General features: G+C 42.8%; 1 protein-coding gene across 2 annotated transcripts in view; it reads right to left on the bottom strand.

Moving 5' to 3' along the window:
* STXBP6 (syntaxin binding protein 6) overlaps positions 1-18096 on the bottom strand; it is a 62074-nt gene that overhangs the window by 3106 nt on the left and 40872 nt on the right. For both annotated transcript variants that reach the window (XM_056545793.1, XM_056545794.1), the window contains exons 3-4: positions 9110-9240; positions 1005-1170 (exon numbers count right to left, since the gene is read on the bottom strand). In XM_056545793.1, coding sequence (XP_056401768.1) covers positions 1005-1170; positions 9110-9240 — 297 coding nt within the window. The remainder of the gene's footprint in view (positions 1-1004; positions 1171-9109; positions 9241-18096) is intronic.

The raw sequence follows: 18096 nt of genomic DNA, 5'->3' as shown, positions 1-18096 counted from the left end.
AAAAAGTCTTGTACTACAGCACTTCCGAGTGTGGGTCCTCTGCATGAAAATGGGACACAGTGGTGCATGGAAGTAATAGAAATATATTACACTGTATTTTAACCTGGACATCATGGGCTCAAAGGCTGAAGGAAACAAATCCTCGAATACCCCTTTAAAAGGTGTATTCCCTATCCATAGGATGCCACAAGGGTCCGCGCCGATCCCAAAAATGAGGACAACATTTTTCCCAGACTGAATAATGTGTAGCGTCCACTCCATCCTCTAGCTTGCATTCATTCTCTACAGGGCTGTCCAACATTGTTCAGCAACTCCATTATTCAGGGAACACTTTTGTGCTTAGATCCGACGAGGTCTCAGTGGTCAGACCCCACCTATCAGCTGGTTATCTCCTGTCCTATTGGTACTAACAACATCATGAGATGGGACTGCGGACTACCCCGTTTAGGCTTGCAATGCAGGTGGTTGGCAGGCCAATTCAAACTCAGGACCATGGCCAAAAATATGACCCTCATAATAATTTACTAATGGCATATCCACTATATCACTATATAAGATAGGAATACCTCTAATTATGAAAATCTGTATTTTCTATATTGCAAGTAATAAAATAACCAGTATTGGTTGTGTTACGGCCATCTATTAACATTGATCATCTGTAATATGCCTCAGGTAGAGGAAAAATAAATTCATGTCCAAAATATATCCCCCAGAGAGAACAAAATACAAAGTGAAAATAGCCAACTCCTATAGTGCCAATCGCTAATAATCCTATATGTTAAGCAGATCTCCATAAGGTGCTCAGTACAGAGCCTATTTTGAATATATTTACCCCCCTAGAAGTAGTGCTTCTAAAAGCAAATACTTAAAAATGATAGTGTCATATAAAATCATAGGCCGAATCTACTTTTATGGGCATCGCCTCACGGCTCCATACAACATGGAGGTTGTGTGAACCTGGAAGATGGCTGTACGCGCAGCATAGAGAACTGTCTGCCACTTACCTGAGAACAGTCTGGACTGACAATTGATGAACTCAGGCTTCCTGTCCGAGAGATATCGCTGACACGTGTGATGCAGGATTTGGAAGAAAGTAAATTTCTCGGAGCCAGAACTTGCCATCCATTGATCAGCCGCATTGTCAAACTGAAGGTCAAATTCTGGAGATTCCTACAAATTACACAAAAAGTGAAGTTGAGGTTTTTACAGCCATTTATATTTTTTCTCTATGACATAATACAAAGGTATTCTGTGACCCATAGCTATCCTAAATTTCCCCAGAATGTTTGCGGCAGCCAGAAGGGTTCAGGGAGCCAAACACAACCAATGGGCTATTTAAAGGGGTATTCCAGGAAAAAACTTTTTTCTATATATATCAGCTGGTGCCAGAAAGTTAAACAGATTTGTAAATTACTTCTGTTAAAAAATCTTAATCCTTTCAATAATTATCAGCTGAGTTGAGTTGTTGTTGTTTTCTGTCTGACAACAATGCTCTCTGCTGACATCTCTGCTTGTCTCGGGAACTGCACAGAGTAGAAGAGGTTTGCTATGGGGATTTGCTTCTAAACTGGGCGGTTCCCGAGACACGTGTCAGCAGAGAACACTTAGACATAAGAGAACAACTCAACTTCAGCAGCTCATAAATACTGAAAGGATTAAGATTTTTTAACAGAAGTAATTTACAAATCTGTTTAACTTTCTGGAGCCAGTTGATATTATATCTATATATATATATAAAAAAGTTTTTTCCTGGATAACCTCTTTAAGCATTTTGCACATTTCCCATCGACTTTGATGGAATTTGTCGACAAAGAAGGATCACAAACTACCCTATTTATTTAAAGAGGACAAATCCTGAGATTTTACCATATATAACGCCTGGAAACAAGTGATCTTCTTCCTCATCATCCCCATAAGATGTTCCTGCTCGCAGAGATGGTGAGGATATATAGTTTAAAAGTCGTCACTGTAAGTAGTCCCCTGGCCAGGGATATATACTCACCTAGTCCAGTCTCCTCTGACTGAAATCACGCCCACTCAGCATGATTGACAGCCTGAGTCATACCTCTGCCCCCTCAGCAGATGGAGGAGAACAATGACACAGGGGTTAAGCTCAGGCTGTCAGCCTCCCAATAGGGGGGTGGTGTGTGTGTGTGTGTGTGTGTGTGCGTGTGTGTGTGTGTGTGCGTGCGTGTGTGTGCGTGCGTGTGCGTGCGTGCGTGCGGTGATTACAGCCAGAGAAGGTGAGAAGCCAGGACTAGGTGAGTATAGCTCCACGGCCAGGGGACTACTTACAGAGCTGGCGGGGGAGACTTTCTAACTTCATATCCTCACCATCCCTGTGGGCAGAAATGTCTCCCGGGGATGGTGAGAATTAACATGCCTTACATATGGAAATATCTAATGAGAGCAGTTCTTTTAATTTCTGCACCTGTTATGTCGCAGTTTACACCACTTGTACTGAGCACCAAAAACTGAGAAATGAGCTTTGAAAATATGGGGCAGAATACACACATAGACCCCGCCCCTTTTTTTCAAGACTGGCGATCGTGGTGCCATCAAAGCTAAATTTGCGTTGTCCATTTGTCAAAATGTAATATAAGCAATGCACCAAAAATGGGGTGAGATACTTTAAAATGATTTCCCCCACTGGTTTTCCATGTGCCACTGTACAGCCTCCTCCAAGCTTTAAATGTGCAACCAGAAACACCAGTATAAACAAACACAACCAGATTCCATCTTCGGAATAACAATACCCTACTCTGACTGTCCGCAGTATTATTCAATTGATTCAGAAGACACAAGTATAATTGATCCAGTCCTATGGGAAATTATTCACATTGATCAATAGGATACAGAATGAAGAGGTGCAGGGCATTCATCTGAAGATCCTTTTGCAGTAAATGACACTTGGAAATGTATCTACAAGATCCTATAGACCAGTGGTCTTCAACCTGCGGACCTCCAGATGTTGCAAAACTACAACTCCCAGCATGCCCGGACAGCCGTTGGCTGTCCGGGCATGCTGGGAGTTGTAGTTTTGCAACATCTGGAGGTCCGCAGGTTGGAGACCACTGCTATAGACTGACATCTTTATATAAACAAGGGATCTACTGTGTACCTTTCTAGATTACCTGGGATAAATCAATAACAGTATGGTAACGTGCCAAAGAAAAATGCTTGTAAATGTGACAGTACCATGCAATGTAAAGAAATTAATAGGGAGAAGGATGTTTAAAGGAGTAGTCCAGTGGTGACCCAGTGGTGAACAACTTATTCCCTATCATAAGGATAGGGGATAAGTTGCAGATCGCGGGGGGTCCGACTGCTGGGGCCCCCTGCGATCTCCTGTACGGGGCCCCGACAGCCCGCAGGAAGGGGGCGTGTTGACCTTCGCGCGAATCGGCGGCCGACACGCCCCCTCAATACAGCTCTATGGCAGAGCCGAAGCGCTGCCTTCGGCAATCTCCGGCTCTGCCATAGAGATGTATTGAGGGGGCGTGTCGGCCGCCGCTTCGTGCGGGGGTCGACACCCGCTATCTGGCCGGAGAGTCGGGGCCCCGTACAGAGAGATCGCAGGGGGCCCCAGCGGTCGGACCCCCCGCGATCTCAAACTTATCCCCTATCCTTAGGATAGGGGATACGTTTTTCACCACTGGACTACCCCTTTAAGGCTAAGTTTCCCCATTTTTTTCTGGCAGTTTTTGGATATCTGCCACTGTAGTTTTTGAGCCAAAGTCAGAAGTGTATTCAAAAGGAATAGGACATATAAAGGAAGGACTTACACTTCCCCTCCCTTATGGATCCACTTCTGGCTTTGGCTCAAAAACCAAGTGGAAACTTAGCCTAAGGGTGCGTTCCCACAGGGCATATATGCAGCGTATCTGACGCTGCGCAAAATTTATGGCAGCAGCGGGAAATACGCTGCGTATTCCTTGCTCACTATACACGCAGGGCTTTCCGGTGGCAGCCCTATGTGTGTAGCGAGTTTTAGAGGCGGGGCTGTGTGGCGGCGTGTCTGTGACGCGCGGCTCCGCCTCCAAAACTCACTGCACACATTGGGCTGCCACCGGAAAGCCCTGTGTGTATAGTGAGCGAGGAATACGCAGCGTATTTCCCGCTGCTGCCATAAATTTTGTGCAGCATCAAATACGCTGCGTATATGCCCTGTGGGAACGCACCCTTAAAAAGGTAAATTTTTGGGATTTGTGTAAACTCAATGGTGCTAGCTTTCCATGTGCCCTCCACACCTGTGTTAGGTTTCTGTGTTATTTTAAGTACTTAAAGGGGTACTCCAAAAGGGAAAAAAAAATAAAAAAGGTTTCAAATAGTGCCAAAAAGTTATACAGATTTGTAAAATCCTTCCAATAGTTATCAGCTTCTGTATGCTCCAGAGGAAGTGGTGTTGTTCTTTCCAGTCTGTCCACAGTACTCTATGCTGACACCCCTGTCAGTGTCAGGAACTGTACAGAGAAAGAGAGATTTTCTGTGAGGATTTGCTTCTACTCTTGACAGTTCCTGACACGGACAGAGGTGTCAGCAGAGAGCACTGAGGACAGACTGGAAAGAACTACACAACTTCCTCTGTAGCATATAGCAGCTGATAAGTACTGGAAGGCTTAATTTTTTTAATTTTTTTTTAATAGAATTTACAAAACTGTAAAAAACTTTCAGGCATTCAGCCGATTTGAAAACATGCTTTTTCCTCCAAAGTACTCCTTTAAAAGTAGTTATCTGGCAGTTTGCAAACATTCATATCCTGCTGAGGCTGGGGAAAAAAAATTTAATCTATATCTATCTATCTATATATATATTTAATTGTAGCAGGACCTGACAGCTTATATGGGAAGGAGGAAGAAGTCTGGAGATCAGGGACTGAATGCAGTGGAACAAGAGGTGCGGGGGACCATGGCTAAGTACAGTATAGGGTTTTTCTGTTTTGTTTTTTCAGTTTTTTTCTCCGGTTCCAGCAGGATATTATATTTTTTTCAAGATGCTGGATAACCCCCTTTAAAAGGTGTTTATCACATTTAATATGTTAAATATAAATATGTTTAAGATGAAAATGTGTAGATATCTATGATAAAAAACTATCTTTATATTGAACCATATAAAAAAATGACAGTCACACAGTAATTTACTCTTCTGCTCTATGGGGGAGATTTAGCATGGCTTTTAGAGCATTTTTTTTGTCTATGTTTTGGCGCAGTTCAAGCGCAAGCAGCATATTTAGCGACTTTTGATATAGACAGTTTTACTCTTTTTGCCTACCCGTAGAACTTTTTCTTTTTGACCATGCAGTGGTCACGTATTTATCAATTGCGACTTTTGTCAAAAGTCGCTATTGTGTGCGCAAAGGTACTTTTTTTTTTAGGCGCAAAGCTACACCCCCTACCAGTTGGCGTGAGAATAATTTCTACCTTCCGCAATTCAACCTTTAACCTCTTGTGGACGACAGAGTCCCACTCCCCTTCTATGACACGTGCTCAGCTCTTGAAGGTCATAACTGGGTGGTCCTGGCGGCCATCTGCCACCAGGACCCATCTCTAGTACCAGACATCACTGATCACGGTGATGCCCGGCTTTAACCCCTTAGACACCGCAATCAAATTTGATTGTAGCGTCTGAAATGCAAGTAAAAATGTCCCGGCAGCTCTGTGAAATTAAGTAAAAAAAACACCTAACCCGCCAAATTCAGGACCCGGGAAAGTGTCTACTTCCCTCCCTCACAAGCGTCTGTGGTATAGCTTTTCCCACCACAGCAGAGCTGCACAAAATTCATCATCCCGCTGCACCTTCTTGATAAACAAGATGCACGCTAGTCAAACCCACCACCCAAATAAACGTGGGAAAATAGCTCTACATTAGACATTCTTTGATAAATCTGGGCCTATATACTTTTTTCCAAACAGTGTGTCTCCAGCTGTTGCAAAACTGCAACTCCCAGCATGCCCGGACAGCCTTTGGCTGTCCGGGCATGCTGGGAGTTGTAGTTTTGCAGCAGCTGGAGGGACACTGTTTGGAAAACACTGATTTATGGGTTTTACCAAGTAGGCATTCTTAAATCTGTGTCTATTTATTTTTTTCCCCTAAGCAAGCATGTAAACCCGCAGTCAGCCACTAGAGGTCACCTTCCAATTACTTTGCCTCCTTTTCTTAGCTCTGCCCCAGCTCACAGGCTGAAAACGGCAGTAGTATAAACGGACCTCAAGACACGACGGGGTGCACGTGCTGCAGGCTTTTCATGCGACAAAACTGCAGCACTTACAATAGCGGCTAAATGTACACAATGAAAAAAACAAACATTTTCCACACAACATCTGGAAGCTGTGAAGATGATATCAATGTTGTCTCCGAATCGCAGCAGATTTGTTACGGATTTCCACTCATGATTTTAATAGGGGAGTCAAGAACTGCAATAAATCGGCAATGTCGCAGATTCTGCTATAGAAACGTTGCAGATCTGTATGTAGCAAGTGCAGATGTGTAAACATCATTGGCCCAGGTTGGAGCTTTTGGTCACAGCTGGAGGCACACTATGGGTCACGTAAAATACACAGCAGATCCATTACGTGTGACCCTACCCTTAAGAAGGTAGAATTAGGACTTTCAGATCATTCGGTTTTTACAGCCTCAAAAAAGTTATTGGGGGAGATTTATCAAAACCTGTGCATTGAAAAAGTTGACCAGTTTCCCATAGCAACCAATCAGATTGCTTCTTTCATTTTTCTGAGGCCTTTTAAAAAAAAAAAATGAAAGAAGCGATCTGATTGGTTGCTATGGGCAACTGGTCACTTTTCCAATGCACAAGTTTTCATAAATCTCTCCCATTTTCATTAAGAAAAAGGTTTTTAGGGTCAAGAATTTAATGGAGGCTTCCTCCAGGGTGCCTCCAACTGTTGCAAAATCGTCCTGAAAATTTTGGATTTGTGGAATATTTGGGTAAGGAGGGTCCAGAGGACAATTTCCACAGTACTGAAGAAACTTGTGTTTTTTTTTGTTTTAGTTTTTTTACTCCTAAGCAGTTTTATCCATTATTCTGGAAGAAAACCCTTTTTGTACTATAAAAGGGATTTTTCAAGACACAAGCTGCTAGATGAAGATTTTCTATCCCGTGATACTTTATGGGTCCCTGAGGAAGAAGATACAGTGGTCTCTCAAGTTACAATATGAATTGGTTCCAGGACGACCATTGTATGTTGAGTCCATAATTCTATGGAAACCTGGTAATTGGTTCTGAAGCCCCAAAATGTCATCCAAAAATAGGAAAAAAAAGTGAGGATTAAAGAAAAATAAGCAGATAACTAATACAGATAAAGCAAGTCCTTATATATAAAAGTAATAAAGATCTGCTGGGAGCTGTAAATCACTGGTCTATGTAGAGGACAGGAGCTTCTTCAGGGTCCTGTACAGTACACACAATGTCCTAAAAAAGTTACATGGAGCTGCCCCCACCTGGTGTCCAAAGGAGCAGCTAACCCTGGTACAGGTAAAGTACAGAACATGTAATACCTCCCTGTACTGTAGGGGGCGCTGCCAGACAGCCAGTCAGTGCATACACTTTAGGAATACAGGGGTTTTACCCCTTCTGATTGGTCAGTTCTTCCGGCAATTGACACGTCTCACAGATCTGGACTCTCTGTAGCATTGTATGTTGAGTTTAGTTTTAAGTTACAATGGTGCAGAAAAGACCATTCTATGTAGAAAATATTGTAACCTGAGGGCATTGTAAGTTGAGGGATCACTGTAGTCTCTTTGGAGAAGAAAGGAATCTTCCAGAACTAGCCACCATTTTTGTAGGTGGTAGGGGAGGGAAGGCATATGCCAACTTTAAGTTCCAATGTTGCTGAAGGCCATCTACTGCTTTTGGATTTTCTTCAGAGTTTGACAAGAGAAAACAATCCACTTTTCAATTTTTCCTACTGGCTGACAGATCTATTTCTGCTGTACCCCACCTTTCAAAATATCTGTGGGCTTAGACTCCACTCATCGGGTCAATTTTTTGACTACTCAAATAGTTGACCACAAAGTTGTCATTTCCTTTAGCTATGTTATTTTCTGCCCAGAGAAAAATGCATTTTGCCTGTTTTTGAAAATGATGGTGCCTTGTTCTGCCTTCGTGATGCAGTTGTTAAAGGGGTACTCCGCCCCTAGATATCTTATCCCCTATACAAAAGGATAGGGGATAAGATGTCTGATCGTGAGGGTCCCCAGCCGGTGTCCCAGCTACACCTGGCATTTGTTTAGAGTGTCGGGTGCAGCACCGGAGGCTCGTGACGTCATGGCCGCGCCCTGCTCATGACGTCACGGCTTTGCCCCATCAATGCAAGTCTATGGGAGGGGGGGCGTGACGGCAGTCACAACCCCTCCCATAGACTTGCATTGAAGGGGCACGGCTGTGACGTCAAGAGCCTCCACACCGCATCGCCAGTCATCCGGCATGGAGCGGAGTTCGCAGCAGAGATCGCGGGGTCCCTTTGGATAGGGCATAAGATGTCTAGGGGCAGAGTACCAATCCGATCAATGATTTTGGGTTTCTTCTTAACCCTGTCCCTGAAAAAAAATGACCCTGCATCTGAGCTCCCCATCCTTGTAGGATGGCTTCCATTGTTATAGACACCACTAGACCAGGAATCCAAGGAACTTCTTTCTTCAGGTTCTCCTCCTTCATCCACCACTTCAGTGAAGACTATTTTCTTTTCTAGGACTAGTGTCCAGGACCAGGACTAGTGTCCTATCGATAAGAAATCTTGACCTATAATTGTTAGATATTTGTAATCTTTCTAAAGCATCTTTTCAATGGAGGTAGTCACCAGTCAGGCAGAAATGTATGATTACATGGCGGACATTTGAGTTTGCCACAACAGTCCCTTGTGAAAAGTAGCTGCCTACGCTTTTCAAAAAGCTAAAGTCTACTAAAAGAGAGAAGGGGATGGCTGGTTTATAGCTATTTATAACAATTTCCATAATGCTAACAACAGAAAGGTTAATAGTGATTTATACATATACAAACTAGGGCATATCTATACAAAATGTAAAAAAAATGTATGTAAAAATAAATAAATAAATAAAAATAAAAAACACATTCTAAAAAGAACATAAAACTTACCCGATTAGGGTCAATACCGTTTACTTGTCGGAGCTGGTCTAGAGTCCACTGAGATCTTCTCACGAAAGAAGATGAGCCCTCGAACTGTTTTACCTTGGTAATGTAGACTTGGGAGGGTTTCTTATTTGTAACTGTAGGAAAAAACAGAAAAATGTCAAACAGAAAATCTTGTAAAATATCTGTCAAGACCATAAATCTAGTAAAGGTAAAAGGAAGGAGGGAGATGCGGCTGAAGTTTCTCTCTCTGTCTGTTAGAGACCTCATGGGCAGTAAACTACAGGAAAAACAAAACTCCCTAATCACGAAGATCGGCGCTCGGTTACAGAGTCTTCCCAAGGCTTTATAAGTTGTGCGGCCATTCACAATCATCATGATCAGGCACACATTACTTGTTGATACTTTGATTCAGCCAGACCGAGATTACAGAAGTATGGACAAGCAATAAGCCAATCTAACCACAATTCCGATGCAGTTATTACTTTCTATCACAGACACAAAGTGTTCACATGTTATTGGGCTGGGTACAAGTTACAGAAGACAAAATATTCCGAAGGGATGCTTACCCAATAAACTGCCCCATGTAAAAAGGATGTACTCCAGGGAGCTGAACTTATCAGATACTTATCCCCTATTCACAGGCCGCAGCAATCTCTGGTAACTGGCTGAGCGGGCCGTCACTTGCTCACATCCAGGTGGGGCTGGGGCATGCTGAGGATGGGTAATAGGATGGGCTCCAAATAGGAGATTGTGGGAGTCCCCAGAGGTCTGCCATTGCAGTTTATAAGCCAAAGCCAAAACTGTATTCAAAGATAATGGGAAACCTAAAAGAAGGACTCCATTTCTGGCTTTGGCTCAAAGCTGCAGTGGCAGTTTTCCAAAAAATGCCAGAAAAAAACCTGGCCTCGTAGTAGCATTGGCTCTAGCAAAAGAGAATAAAAATAGACAAAAAAACTAAACAAAAAAACTGCTGAAATTCAAACATAAAAAAAATGTGAGAACATGGCATAGCCACATATAGTCTTCGAAATCTCCCCTTGACATTTGCAAATACTTTTTATATGATGTATATTACAAATATACATATAACATTTTTATCTACATTGATTAGATATGTTTTATATTTTTGGGTAACAATGCTGTCTTGTCCCTGCAGCTACTGCCTGTGTGTCACGTGCAGAGACAAAATACAGGTGGACAAGCAGGGCTCTGTGCACCGAGGACAAGCGGGGGCGCTGTGCACCGAGGACAAGCGGGGGCGCTGTGCACCGAGGACAAGCGGGGGCTCTGTGCACCGAGGACAAGCGGGGGCTCTGTGCACCGAGGACAAGCGGGGCGCCGTGCACCGAGGACAAGCAGGGCGCCGTGCACCGAGGACAAGCAGGGCGCCGTGCACCGAGGACAAGCAGGGCTCTGTACACTGAGGACAAGCAGGGCTCTGTACACCGAGGACAAGCAGGGCTCGGTACACCGAGGACAAGCAGGGCGCCGTGCACCGAGGACAAGCAGGGCGCCGTGCACCGAGGACAAGCAGGGCGCCGTGCACCGAGGACAAGCAGGGCTCGGTACACCGAGGACAAGCAGGGCTCTGTACACCGAGGACAAGCAGGGCTCGGTACACCGAGGACAAGCAGGGCGCCGTGCACCGAGGACAAGCAGGGCGCCGTGCACCGAGGACAAGCAGGGCGCCGTGCACCGAGGACAAGCAGGGCTCTGTACATTGAGGACAAGCAGTGCTTGTCCCGCACACACTTCCTGTAGGTTTTATCTGTATACAGGCAATAGCTGCAGGGACAAGACAATATTTTCACACAACAATATACACTTTTTTTAACCAACATATATTACAAATATACATATAATGGTATTATCTACACTATATAAAAAGTTTTTGCAAATGACAGGTACACTTTAATATATCCTGGCGCACTCCGTTCCTCAGTTTAAAGACACATGTACCCGGCAGTCCACATTATATAAAAGAAAACATGACCATGAAGCAAAGGAAGAAGGTGGTCTGGTCTGATTAATCAAATTCTGACCCTACATCAGTGACCCTGGGTGCCTATGTTAGTTCACCAGTTGTCCTGCCTAAAAACTACATACCAGGAAGATCCCAAAGGATTTGCCATTTTGGAGATGATCTGACACAGTTTGGCCTGTGCCACAACCTTGCTTAAATCCTTATTCTTTTTTCTGCTATCAACACAACTTCAAGGACTATTCACTTGCTGCAGGATATATCTATTGTATGGAGAAAAACTGGAAAATATGGAGAAAAAGTGTTCCAGGTTAAACCCCCCCAAAAGGACGAGGGGGCACTCCCTCCTTCTGGAGAAGAAAAGGTTTTGTCTAAAGGGGCGACACGCCTTCTTTACCATAAGGACTGTGAATTTATGGAACAGTCTACCTCAGGAACTGGTCACAGCAGGAACAATTAATAGCTTTAAAACAGGGTTAGATACATTCCTGGAACAAAATAACATTAATGCTTATGCAGAATTATAAAACTACATCCCTTCCCCTTATCCCCTTACACCCTTCACTTCAATGCCCTGGTTAGACTTGATGGACGTATGTCTTTTTTCAGCCATACTAACTATGTAACTATGTATACACAGCCATTGTAACAAGATAATGTTATTTATGTCAAGTGTTTTAATTTTATGGCTGGTCAGTATTCGTGCACAAGCAGTCTGCAATTTAGGGTAGTAGGTAGGGTTGCCACCTGGTCGGTATTTTACCGGAACAGCCGGTATTTTGGCCACACTGCCGGTATTTCTATATTAAAAATACTGGCAATGCAATGGCCGGTATTTATCCAATCAATCCTCCAACTCCAGGAATGTTTCACCATATACTATACCAGTGTTTCCCAACCAGAGCGCCTCCAACTGTTGCAAAACTACAACTCCCAGCATGCCCGGACAGCCAACGGCTGTCCGGGCATGCTGGGAGTTGTAGTTTTGCACCAGCTGGAGGCACTTCTGGTTGGGAAACGCTGACCTATACTATATACTACTATATAGTTCAACATGCTGGGAGTTGTAGTTTTCATTTGGGGGCAGATGCTGAGCCACAGGCTGTATCAGGGCATGCTGGGAGTTGTAGTTAGTAACCAACTGCAACTTCCAAATTTAAAGGGGTTATCCAGGAAAACAAAACTTTATTTATTTTTTTTTTTTTATATCAACTGGCTCCAGAAAATTAAACAGATTTGTAAATTACTTCTATTAAAAAATCTTAATCCTTTCAGTACTTATGAGCTTCTGAAGTTAAGGTTGTTCTTTTCTATCTAAGTGCTCTCTGATGACACGTGTCTCGGGAAACGCCCAGTTTAGAAGCAAATCCCCATAGCAAACCTCTTCTAAACTGGGTGTTTCCCGAGACAGGTGTCATCAGAGAGCACTTAGACAGAAAAGAACAACCTTAACTTCAGAAGCTCTGAAGTACTGAAAGGATTAAGATTTTTTAATAGAAGTAATTTACAAATCTGTTTAACTTTCTGGAGCCAGTTGATTATATATATATATATATATATATATATATATATATATATATATAAAGTTTTTTTCCTGGAATACTCCTTTAATAAAAAATAAATAAAAAGAAGCGATCAAAAAGTCACATCAAAAACAAAAATGGTACAGAACGGGGCACAAAAAATTAGCCCTCATACAGGCCAGTATGTGGAGAAATAAGGCCATATGGGTCAGAATAGGACAAAATATCCCCCACATATGTGTATCCTGTCATGTTACGCATATATATATAATTAATTATGCAAATTAGCATGGCCGGTATTTTTTTGCAAGAAAGGTGGAAACCCTAGTAGTAGGACAAGGTTCTCTCTAGAGATGAGCGAACTTACAGTAAATTCTATTCGTCACGAACTTCTCGGCTCGGCAGTTGATGACTTTTCCTGCATAAATTAGTTCATCTTTCAGGTGCTCCGGTGGGCTGGAAAAGGTGGATACAGTCCTAGGAGACTCTTTCCTAGGAATGTATCCACCTTTTCCAGCCCACCGGAGCAATTGAAGGCTGAACTAATTTATGCAGGATAAGTCATCAACTGCCGAGCCGAGAAGTTCGTGACGAATCGAATTTACTGTAAGTTCGCTCATCTCTAGTTCTCTCTGTAGAAATATTTTGGCTCGCTTTATATATTCATTTACAAGTTGTAAACCTATCTAGCAAGGTGCTGTAGGAATGTCCAGTAAAACTATTATCCATTAAATCGGGTGGAGCTCAGTATCACATTAGTTAAACATCCTGGAAGGCGGCTTAGGGATTTAGAAAGTAAATTCTTCTTCTTCTTCAACCCAATAAATAGTAAACACAATTTTTTTTTTTTTTGCAAAAGAAAATAAATATTTAGGCTTTCAATGTGTGAAACTGTAAGTAATAACTTATGTTGTGTTATTCATAAACTCTAAGGCAGTGTTTCCTAACTAGGGAGCCTCCAGCTGTTGCAAAACTACAACTACCAACATGATGCTGTATTACACATGTGGCAGATGTGTTACATATTTGTTGTAGAGTTTTCCAGTTAAAGGGGTATTCTGGCCTTAGACATCCTATCCCCTAACCAAAGGATAAGATGTCTAAGGCCAGAATACCCCTTTAAAGGGAACCAATCATTAGATTTTACCCTATATAATGCTTGGCAAAGCGTTTTATAGGGTAAAATCTTTATCCTAACCATCCCCAGGGATGCTTCGGCCCCCAGGGATGGTGAAGATATGAAGTTATAAACTAGTCCCCGCCAGCCCTGTAAGTAGTCCCCTGGGCGGGGAGCTCTTCTTAACAGGTCCCGTTACTTCATCGTCAGCGACGCCCCCTCGGCTTGATTAACGGGCCGCGTCATTTCTCTGCTCATTGAACAGATGGAGCAGAGCGATGACGCGGCCCGTCAATCAAGCCGAGGGGGCGTCGCTGACAACGAAGTAACAGGAGTAGGTAAGAGGAGCTCCCCGCCCAGGGGACTACTTAAGGGGCTTGTATGGACTTCGTATCTTCACCATCCTTGAGGGCAGGAGCGTCTCCGGGGATGGTGAGGATAAAGATTTTACCCTATATAACACTTTGCCAAGTGTTATATAGGGTAAACTCTGATGATTGGTTCCCTTTAACTTCAACGTGGAGGTCAAAATTTGCAACAAGTCTGCAGCAAATTGGCAGCATATCAGCCACATGTCAGCATAACCTTCAAAGGGAACCGGTCATCAGATTTTACCATAGATAACACAGGGCAACACATTATATATGGTAAAATCATCTTCCTCATCCTCCCTAGGGGACATTCCTCCCCACAGGGATGGTGAGGATAAGAAGTATAAATGTGTCTCCGCCAGCCCTGTAAGTAGTCCCCTGGGCGGGAAGCTATACTCACCTAGTCCGCTGCTCAGGCTCTAATCATGTCCCATCAGCATGATTGACAGCCCGGCCACGGCCCACGTCATCTCGCTGCTCTGTCTGCTTAGGGAGCAGAGCAGTGATAAGGGCTGTCAATCACACTGAGGGGGCTGGCGGGGAACACAAACTATATATCCTCACCATACCTGAGTGCAGAAACGTCTCCCGTAGATGGTGAGGAAGAAGATTTTAATGCATTACTTGTCATTTCAGGTACCTTTTTAGGATAAGCTGCCCTGTGTGATGAAAAGCAGCTCTATTTCTGCTCTGCAGGCTCCATCTGCAGTTCTCCCAGAGCTGGTGGGAGGAGCTCCCCCTCCATAGACTTGTATTGCTTGTCTTGCAGACACAGGACAAAGCCGAGCTGATTTTTTTAAGAAGACAAAAGAAGTTTGATAACAGGAGAAAGAAGCATATTACAAAGTTTGTAATATACTATTGATCTATCCCATGTTTGTTTAAATGACAGTGCCTATTTAAACAGCTTGTAACTGCAGCCAATATAGAAACTGTGCTACCATATCCATATGGATTAGGGAGCATCACAGCCACAAAGCTTGACCTGGATCCACAACCTATGCTTGGTTCTCTACACTTGCTTGGCCTATAGAATTTGATGGAGAGAACTGCTACTTGAGTGTTCTTTAGCAGTAACACCATCACAGAGGAATCAATATCTGCAAGATTTTGGAAATAGGTATCTTGCGAGTTCTGTATCAAGCTTGTAAACTGATTGCACAGTATTGGAATAGACCTGCCCCTCTGGCAATGGCTGATCTCATTGCCGCGTCACGTTCATAGTGCAGTAGGGTTGAGCGTAAGTTTGATGGCATTTGGTGCCCCTGGGTCCGGTAGTTTGATCCTCCGGGGGATGCATCTTAGGCCTTTGTTTTACACATTATGTTCTGGTAATGTCGGGTGTGTTACAAGTGTTTGAGTGCTCATCTTTGTCTATGTGGTGGCAATGTCGTTGTGGTGTGCTTGTACTATTTTTAGGTGTTCTCATGCTTGGAGCTGACTGGTGGCGTGAAAGTATAGTTTGACACTCGCACTGCTTGATTTAACTTTAGCCATTTACTGTGGGTCCTAATGAATGCAGACTTTTAGTTTGTGAGGAAGTGACGGAATGTTTATGTGGGGGGGGGGGGGGTACTGTTGGCGGGGGAAGGGGTGTTGTGGGGAGTTTCTATGTTTTTATAAAATGTTTAAAACACAAGTTAATAAAAAATATCTGATTTAAAAAAAATATATATCTGCAAGATTTAGGATATAGAACAAAACTGATTAATACCGTTCCTTAAACTTCTGGAAGTAGTGGACGCTTCACAGTTGATGGTGTGAAAATTTTTTATAAACCATAAAACGCATTTATCACCAAAGCCTGTTGGGGAACTCCACTTTTATGGCTGAATGTTTACCCGACAGAATAAGGACAACTCGTGTTTGACAAATGAGAGCTTTAAGTCCACATACGATATAATGATTATACTGATGTTACCTGCACAAGAACTTCTCTACAGCATTATAACTATATGTAATTATTGTTTACTGTGGATTAAAAGCTAAAGAGAAGCGAAGCACCGGTTAGCGTTGAGAGATTTGCGCACCACTTCACAACAGGAACCTCTGATATTTCCTGTATTGGCTCCATTCCCTTTTCACACACAGGCAACAAGGATTTCCTTGTACTCAGACAAATCAAACAATTACAGAACAAGCTGGATGACCTGTGCCCCGAGAAACAGACAAGTGCAAAGGTTTAAATGGGCACTCTCAGGATCAAAAACTTTTAAACTTTTTAAATGAATGGCAAAATATTAATGTACTTCATAACATTTGTTAAAGGGGTATTCCAGGCAAAAACTTTTTTTTATATATCAACTGGCTCCGGAAAGTTAAACAGATTTCTAATTTACTTCTATTAAAAAATCTTAATCCTTCCAATAGTTATTAGCTTCTGAAGTTGAGTTGCTGTTTTCTGTCTAACTGCTTTCTGATGACTCATGTCCCGGGAGCTGTCCAGCTCCTATGGGGATATTCTCCCATCATGCAAGGGATATTCTCCCATCATGTACAGCTCCCGGGACGTGACATCATCATTGAGCAGTTAGACAGAAAACTTCAGAAGCTAATAACTATTGGAAGGATTAAGATTTTTTTTAATAGAAGCAATTTACAAATCTGTTTAACTTTCCGGAGCCAGTTGATATATAAAAAAAAGGTTTTGCCTGGAATACCCCTTTAATCTTTATTTTATAGAAATCATGGCTTATAATTTAAAACAAAAAAATGTAAATAATAATAATAAATATGTACACACATTATATATATATATATATATATATATATATATATATATATATATATATATATATATATATATACACACACACACATATACATACACACACACACCATTAGGCTATGTTCACACAGGCAGAGCGCTGGCATAACACTGTGCTATGACTGCAGGGAAATGTGCAATGTATTTCCATGCGGAGTCCACAGAATAAATAGACATGTCTATTCTTTCTTCGGACACTGGAATTTTCGCTCTAGATTTTTCCGGCATGGAAATTCTGCTATGTGAACAGCGAATCCCATTGAAAGCTCTGAGGAAATGCTGAATCTCTGTGCAGAATTCTGCACGAAAATTCCATAGTCTGAACATAGCCTCCCCCCTCCATACCATTCATAATATAATCCTGTTTGGCTGCAGCATCATCTTTGTCCCAGCAGAAGCGCAGGCTGAGACAAAGTCCTGGAAGTGAGGGGGGGGGGGGGGGGGGGGGGGATTAGCCCTTCTCTGTGCTCACTCCTTTCCTGTCTTTCAGATTCTTGTCTGAGAACAGAGAAGAGGGGGTTACATAGCAGCCTTCAGTGATTGGATGAAAAGACCCAGCACAGCAGACTCAGGGAGGAAGTGAATGCAAGTGAATGAGGGCGGGCTCAGTGCTGCTTTGGACATGCCCCTTCCTGAGCATTGGATGTCAGAATGAGTGAGCAGGAAAACAGAGGGATTTGTGAGCCAAATACAGAAGCTAGACACAAAAAAAGACACAAAGAATCTGAATGACCTAGTGAGTAACAGCATTATTTTTTTTCTGTGATATGACACTTACGCTTTATAATGAAGATCCACCTTTGAGTCACTTTCAAGAAATTTGTAAGAAAGCCGTGTTTCCCACCAGGGTGCCGCCAGTGTTCCAAAACTACAACTCCCACCATGCCCGGACAGCCAAAGGCTGTCCGGGCATGCTGGGAGTTATAGTTTTGCAACAGCTGTAGGCACCCTGTGGAGACATAAGTAAAGAAATCCAGCATGGCTATGTTCTTGCTCTGTGTGTGATTTATTAAATGCTTAAAACAACATTTATAAAATACATGAAACCGTAATAAGATCTAAACGCATTTCAGCGTACTCAGCCCTTAGTCATCCAGTGGTTGGACCTTCCATAATCACTTATCCTCTATCCTATAGAAAATAAGTTGTCTTTCACTGGACAACCCCATTAACAAAAACTGAGCCTGTCTGGTCAGAGCTCATCATGTCCCGTCCCTGCACAGGTCACAGA

The sequence above is a fragment of the Hyla sarda genome, chromosome 11 (assembly GCF_029499605.1).
Source record: "Hyla sarda isolate aHylSar1 chromosome 11, aHylSar1.hap1, whole genome shotgun sequence".
Classification (NCBI taxonomy): domain Eukaryota; kingdom Metazoa; phylum Chordata; class Amphibia; order Anura; family Hylidae; genus Hyla; species Hyla sarda.
This window is presented reverse-complemented; position numbering and strand designations above follow the sequence as displayed.